The sequence below is a fragment of the Cucurbita maxima genome, unplaced genomic scaffold (genome assembly GCF_002738345.1).
Source record: "Cucurbita maxima cultivar Rimu unplaced genomic scaffold, Cmax_1.0 Cma_Scf00415, whole genome shotgun sequence".
Classification (NCBI taxonomy): Eukaryota; Viridiplantae; Streptophyta; class Magnoliopsida; order Cucurbitales; family Cucurbitaceae; genus Cucurbita; species Cucurbita maxima.
Genome location: NW_019272431.1, coordinates 24,381 through 32,112, shown reverse-complemented (window position 1 = coordinate 32,112; position 7,732 = coordinate 24,381). Strand labels below are relative to the sequence as shown.

At 36.3% G+C, this 7,732-nt stretch overlaps 1 protein-coding gene across 1 annotated transcript; it reads right to left on the bottom strand.

The window, feature by feature from the left end:
- Positions 1-108: 108 nt before the first annotated feature.
- On the bottom strand, positions 109-3,266 carry LOC111474481 (transcription factor bHLH63-like). The gene is made up of 7 exons (XM_023119556.1): positions 2,296-3,266; positions 1,939-2,160; positions 1,681-1,815; positions 1,517-1,588; positions 1,219-1,401; positions 1,019-1,124; positions 109-288 (listed from the first exon to the last, which is right to left on the bottom strand). Exons 1-7 carry the CDS (start codon positions 2,776-2,778, stop codon positions 251-253), a joined length of 1,239 nt encoding a protein of 412 aa, XP_022975324.1. The 5' UTR covers positions 2,779-3,266; the 3' UTR covers positions 109-250.
- Between the last annotated feature and the right edge of the window lie 4,466 nt (positions 3,267-7,732).

Here is a 7,732-nt window from a genome sequence, read left to right as displayed (position 1 = left end):
ATATATATATATATATATATTTATATTTATATATGGGCTAATTATATACTTTAGAAAAGAAAAAAAGAAATATATATATATATATATATTTATATTTATATATGGGCTAATTATATACTTTAGAAAAGAAAAAAAGAAATATATATATATATATATATGGAAGGGAAAGCAAAATGATCATAGGATTATTATTATTATTATTATTTATTGAATTTGTGAGATGGATGGATCTAGGGTCTACCTAGCTACTTCACATTTCCATCTTTATATGACCTCCTTCAATGGTACCTACAAAAACAAAATTAACAAGCATTAAGCTCGGATTATTCATTAAACGTTCTTTAGAGAGCTAAAAACGTCTTTGCAGACATTAATATTAATATAGATCCGATTTTGAAACATCCATCAAACCCAGCAAGCTCATTTACGAGCTGCTTTCATCGTCACTGTTTGACTTCGTTTTGTAAAAATTAAGGTTGTTGTGTTAGATTCAAAATCACCATTCTCGATACTGTTAAATTTATCATTCTAGATATGATACTATAATAGCCCAGACCCACTGCTAGTAGATATTGTCCCCTTTGGACTTTTCCTCTCGAGCTTTCCCTCAAATATTTTAAAACATGTGTTGGGTAGAAGTTTTGAGACCTTTGTTGACTTGAACGATGCGGGATCTTACAAATGTTGGCTTGAACGTGCTTTTTCAGGTAAAAAAGAACTCTCGAAAATTTCACGAGTAAGCGGTAAAGCTATTTTTCAAAAGAACTCGAACATTGTCTGTTTAGGTTGTGCACTAGAAAAATGATTTCTATTGTTTTTTTTTCCTTTGAAAATGCCTAATTTTTTTTTTAAAGAGATTTATGATGAAGGGGACCATGAGAATGTCTCAATCATCAATTTTAAAAGATCCATTTGAAATGTCTTTCTCAAATCATAATAAAGAAGAAGAAGAAGAAGAAGAAGAAGAAGAAGAAGAAGAAGACGGATAATTGACTACACAGTTCAATCCTATCTTTACCTGTATATGGATGAGATGAAAAGGCGTTTGATGATCGGCCTTGATGGAAACCCACATTGTACAGATTCTGCAAATCCATGTCCCATCCCGAAGAGGTTTGAAATTGCTGCATCGATTGATCGATATTATCAAGAACTTGAAACGATTTGAACTGAATCGAAAATGGCGGAGAATCGAAGGAAAAAGGATTGAGAACTTACGGTGAGGCATGATGAATCGACAAAATTTTCTGGGAATGATCTTCGAAGTGCGATATCAGAGGTATTGATTCCGATTTCTAATCCAGAACACGAAACTACTTGTTGATTGTTTGGATTGAATTGTAAATTGGAAGAAGGATCTGTCATCTCCGATGACATTTCGCCGATCGCCGGGGGAAAAACCTGTTTGTTTGTTTGTTTGTTTGTTTCCCGGGAATATATTAGATTCTTCTTCTTCTTGTTAATTTTGATCTGATTAAATGAGTTATGGAGTTTGGAAATTGTTTTGTTTTCTTACCTCTTTGGTGAAGAGATCATCTACATTGAACTCCAACCTTGGATTGACAGTCGATAATTTCATGGACAAGAACTGTTTGTCAAAATGCCACAGAGAAAATTTTAGATTTCAGAGCAAGATTTTTAGTGTTTTCAAGGCTAGGGATTGAGTGAATTTAATTCTACCTCAACTTGTCTTTGAAGAGATTGAACATAGTTTATGATCTCGTCGAGCATTCCAGCTTTTCCAGTGATTTTGTTGCATCCTGGTACTAAATCTTGCAAGTACTTCATTCTTTCACTGATTTTTTCCCTTCTAGCCTACATGAAACCAGAAGAACTTGAGTGTTTAAGGAGAAATTCCCCATAAATCTGTAGAAAACTAACAAATTAGGAAAAGAAAAAGCAACCCAGATGATGAAATTGGGTGTTCTTCTGGCTTACTCTTTCTGCTAAGCTGTGGCTATCAGTGGCTTGGCCACGGCGTGCTCTGACATGAATGTAACCAGGCTTTTGAACCTCTGATGCTTTGGAGTTTTCTTTTGAGGTATCAGCTGATGTTTCTCTGTTGTTGTTTGTTGTGGTGCTTGAGTTATTGTTTTTGGATAACTCTTCTTCTTCTTCTGAACTTGTTTTGATCCTTTTCTCTTTGCTGTTCTTGTCCACCTGCAAATCCTCCATTGATTTAGTTTCAAATTCTTGATGCTTTTGGCCATTTTTCCCATATGGGTTTGAAGATTTAGAGATGTTTCAATGGAGGAATGTTTTGAAAAAGAGAGAGGTCATGTTATACAAACTTGCCTTGTTCTTGTTGTTGTTGGTGGGGGCGGCGGTGGTGTGAACTTTCTCAGCTTTCCTTTTCTTGAAGCTCTCTCTTCCGGCGGCCGACACAGCCGGAGTCACTGCCGGCGGGCAGCTGGAGGTTCTAGAGAGAGAAGAATTGAGCTCATAAGCCGTGGCATTCAACAACAGAGAGGGATCAAACTTGCCTCCTAACCCAGGGTCAGGCTTCACTGCCCCCATTACCATCTCAACAAGTGACATCCCACCACCGCTGCCACCGCCACTCATGAACCCCGGAAATCCCGTGAGGTGATCTGCCGGAACAACTCCCGGCGGCGGAAATCCGCCGCCGTAATCAACCCTATTGAAACAGCTCTGCTGCAAAAGCTGATCTTGCTGGAATTTCAAACGACCCCTCTGCCTCTCAAGAACACTGAGATTATCAGGACAGTCCCCGGCAGTGTTCAAACACTGCAACATCTCCGGCAATGCTCTGTTCATCTTTCTTCAAGGAAAATGATGAAAAAAATCAAAACCCCACCTCAGAAAAACTAAGAAATCCTTAAATTCAAAGGAAATCCCACCACCAAGACCCAAAAAAAGGCCTCTTTTCTGCTGCTAAGATACGCTATAACCCCAAAACATGAAGAAAAAGAAGAAGAAGAACAAGAAAGGGATTGTACTCAAAGAATGATTATAGAGAAGGGAAGAGGGAGAGAAAAGGGGGTGGGGTATATATGAAGGTGAAAAAGTTAGGGGGTGGTGGTGGCCGGAGAGTGACAAGAACTGGCCGGAATTATTGGTTTAGAGAGAGATAGAGACAGGGGAATGGGGCAGAGAGGTGTGGAATGAAGCCATAACCATAGGCCGTGGGATGTGGGGCAGACTGACATGACTGCCACGTGAGCATGTCCGGAGTACCAAAGCAGAGATAATGAAACGGACCCTTACAGACCTGCGGCTCCAACTCCAACGGGGTAATGAAACGCCAAAAATATAAGGAAGAAACAGATTTTTGTAATCCCTACCACTCCCTCTTGTACATCCACGTTTCTCTTTTAATTTCCTTTCACATTCCTTGTACTTTTTTTTTTTACTTTATATAGAGGACGAGATTTGATTCCTCAAGTATTTTAGCTTTTACAAGTATACGTGCGAGTTAGCTCCGAGCATGATTCGTCTTATTATAATTTTATAAATTTGGTTCTTATACTTTCGATAATGTTGAAAATTTTCATATATACAACTACAAAATTTTAAACATAACAGATGGTTTGAGTTGATCGGGAAGAGAGTGGAGGCCCTTGCGGAAGCCCTGCCCACCCTTCTCTATTTTGAGGGATCCCTTATATTTAGGGTTTCGGGCTTCTGAACTTGTAACAATTAGCTAAGAATAAGAATAGGATCAGTAGTCTCTTCTGTTGCAAGTCCTTACTTCTCCTCTTGCCGAGATGACCCTTTTGTTTTTTTACTACGACATGAAACCATGAAAAAACTGGAATAACTCAGGAAGAGAGTCGAGCCTAAGCGTTGAAAGCGTCTCTTATCTTTGTAGAGCAAGAGTAGGATTGACTATTGTTGGGATCGGTCCGGCAAGAGGAAAAATGGTATTTATAATTTAGTGAAACTTCACCAATGATATCAAACGTTATGGTATTGAGCTTTTATCATTTTTGTGATTGTTTTTCATTGAGTAATTGTGTGTTGATCGGTCGTGTTAGATATGAGTTGAACTAGTATGTTTGTTGGGCTCTTCTCACCTTTTACTGTCTAACTCTTTCGTTATATAACGTATTTTTACATTTTTATTTCTTCTTTTGGACATTTCACACCATAGAATTGGGGCACATGGTAGGGTCCGTGTATTTTTAGAATGACTTGTGAAACTTAACCAAACCATAGAGACAAATGGTTAAAATTATATGACCAAATTAAAAATTTTAAAATTATAGAGACCGTTTAAGTTGAACTTAAACTATGGAGTCGGTAGGAAAAAAATTATAATAGATATTATATGATTGCACAAGACAATAAAAACAAGAATGTTATTTAGAAATTTTTCCTCAGTTCGATAATCAATCCACTCGACTTCAGGATGATATAACTCGTGTTAGTTTCTCTTTGGTCTATCAAGTTCAAATCTTTATCGATTGCACTTAATCGGCAATGTTGTTATAACCCGCTCTCGTACATTCTTCTTACATACAGTTTTGATATATTTCATTCACTCTTTTTTCAATTTTCTCACTCTTTTCTAAAGTTTCGAAAATCAGACAGTGTGAAGACAACAATAAAAATTTCATACAATAACATTGAAGACGAGAAATATATCATCGACCCATCTCGGACCCGTGCCAACCCTACATGTTACAACGAGCAATGTCAAATTGTTCTCATGAATATGATTGACATTATTATAGAAGTTATATTTTGGGGGAAAAAAAACATAAATTTACAAATTTCCCGTCCAAGGATGTAAGGACAATTAAGAAAACCCCTAACTTCTAAATCCCTTTTCTCAATCTCAATCTTGGCGCGTGTGGCTCACTTTGTCTTCCTATTGGAGGAGTAAGCACACGAGAATTCGAGCGCGTGAGATGATTACGGAGTTTTGGGTGGATGTTTATGCCGTGTTACGGAATCTGATGTGGAGCGTTCTAAAATTAGAAAAAAATTGGAGTTTCCAAACTAACCACTTTTTGTCTCTATCTTGTTCTTTAATGGTGATGTACTTTTTGGTCTTTTTGTTTCTTAATTAAAGCATTGATTAATTATTAATGAACTTTAGATAATTTAAAATTAATTAAGGAAGATAATTTTAGTACTCTCAGATTACCCAATTCAAATCATAAATTTAAGCGGGTTAATTTTATCTTTTAGTTTGGTTTGAGTTGAATTTTTGAAAAATTGAAAGATTCGAGTTGAGTCAACCTGACCAACCCGAAAATAGAGTTAAAATCAATAATGTTTGTTATCCATGTCAATGATGTGTTGTGACTTGTGACTAAAGGAGAGTAATGAATGAACTAAGACCATATCTAAATGAGAGCGATCCCGAAAATATGATGATTAAGAAATGCTTAGAAGAATTGATAGACATTACCTTCACCAACAATATGAAATTTTTCGGTAATTCTACGTTGGATGACTTTATATGAAATATGCTGAAAGACGTCGTGTTGGATTGTGGAGATAGCCATCAATCTTAGAAGTAGTTTAAGTCAAGTAGGTAATGTAGTCATGTCACATAGAAAACATAGGAATGTTGAGGCCATTAGATACTAAATTAAATTTCAAATCTTGTACACGGAAATTATAGAGACCTTTCTATATATATATATATATATATATGGGACCAATTCTTTCTCTATAATGATTCCTTCAATCACCATCTATGTGGTCATCATCGATGGAAAACAACCTTCTTGGCCCCCACGCTCCTAACCTTTCATTTCGTTCATCTCTGCTCTCATAATTTTTAGACTAGTTTGATAATCATTTGATTTTTTGTTTACTGCAGTTTGAAAAGTACAGTTCGTTAGACTCATTTGGATATTGTAAATTCACTAAAAAGCCCGAAAGAAGATATCGAAATTGTCCTTCAAATTCATGAATCTAAAACCAAAATGAAATCGGTAAACAAATTCGTGACCCATAGGATCGTGGGTAATGAAAATGACAAGCGAAACACGAAAGAAAACGTCGATATTGTGATTATACAATGCAAATTGCTAGGTTAATGAAGTTAATGACGATGGGACTAGTAGCACGGAGGCATCTAAGTAGCTTTGGCTAAAAAGCTAAGCGACGATCTACCGTAAGGGTAGGTTATATTGAAAATCGAGATAATAGACAAACAGACAGACAAAAAGAGAGAGGACCCTTACCTCATGTGGTCAGAGAAACTCTCAAGGAAACGTACATATATAAATAGTATTCATAAGTTTAACTTTGAAAAGCAAAAAAATCAAACGTTATCGAACGAGATCTCCGTATTGTATTTTAGGGTTTCGATTTGACAAAACGAGTACGAGGGGATCGGGGTCATTTGCTTCTATATTTAATAGTGGGCAAAAAGAACACATTTGGGGCAACTTTACAACTTGCCCAAATCAATTAATAGCCTCAAGTTGCATTAAAAGAGACATTCAGCTGATCAAAATGAATAGTTCACACTCATTTATGTTTGAACCAAAAACATTCTCACAAGACTTTACAACCATTATTGATGTTCTTTTACAATAATTTTATTTTGGCTTGGTCTTCTCATCAAAATATTGGGCCACTTTGCATTAATATGATTCATTTTAGTGAAAGATATCATTAACTATCATTTCTCTATTTGATTATTGAAATTAACCTTTTAAGTCCCTCGATTATTTTTTTAAGAAAAAAAGAGGTTTTTAGAAAATTCGATCAACTCAACCCAATCGAATCCAACCTGTATGATTTCGGTTGAGTTTTGTGATATCCCAGTTGGGGAGTAGAACGAAATACCCTTTATAAGGGTGTGGAAACCTTTCCGTAGTAGACGCGTTTTAAAACCTTGAGGGGAAGGTCGAAAAAGAAAGCCTAAAAAGGAAAATATCTACTAGCGGTGGACTTGGCCATTACAAATGGTATCAGAGTAGACGCCGGACTATGTGCTAGCGAGGAGGCTGTTCCCCGAAGGGGGTAGACACGAGGTGGTGTGCCAGTAAGGATGCTGGGCTCTGAAGGGGGTGGATTTGGTGGGGATCCCACATCGATTGGAGAAAGGAACAAGTGTCAGCGAGAATGTTGAGTCCTGAAGAAGGTGAATTGTGATATCCCACATTGATTAAGGAGGAGAACGAAACACCTTTAAAAAAATGTTTAAGCCCAAGCCAATTCAATAGATCAACACCAATTTATTAAGCCTTATAGAAAAAATAAACAAGTGGATGAATTGGAGAGAGATGGGTAATGAGTGAAAGGGAAAGTTTGGGGCAAGAAATCAAAGAAGCAATATTTTGAATAAGACCCAACCAACACAATATTTTGTTGCTCTTATGCCCTATGGCCTATGTGGTCCATTATGGCAATTTTCATTGGATATCAATTAAGTAGCTTCCAAGCTCTTTTTGTGCCTTTAGATTATTATTCACATATAAACAACTTGAACCAAAAAAATACATACATATATCAATTTAACAATCATAGAAATGATGGTTACGACGACGTTCTAATTATAAATTCAGTAATTATAAAAGTGATCGTTACGGTCATATTTCAGCTACTACTTTGAATACCTTCTACAAGTTGAGAAATAGAGTGAAAATCCTAAAAAGGATATAAAATGATAGAACTTCGATAACTATTATAATGCATTATAGGGATGAGAAATAAATTTTTAAACATGTGGGTGATTACTACAAATAACGTTGAGGAGAGAGAAATAGTGCGAGATCTCATATAGATTGGAAAGAAGAAATAG

What these genes read in the sequence shown, in the direction of transcription:
- LOC111474481 (XM_023119556.1), bottom strand. Translation starts at nt 2,778, where the DNA reads ATGAACAGAGCATTGCCGGAGATGTTGCAGTGTTTGAACACTGCCGGG. An exon ending in TCGATTCATCATGCCTCACC is followed by an intron (nt 1,125 to 1,218) that starts GTAAGTTCTCAA and finishes CAATCGATGCAG; the next exon opens with CAATTTCAAACCTCTTCGGG. An exon ending in TTCATCTCATCCATATACAG is followed by an intron (nt 289 to 1,018) that starts GTAAAGATAGGA and finishes TTGTTTTTGTAG; the next exon opens with GTACCATTGAAGGAGGTCAT.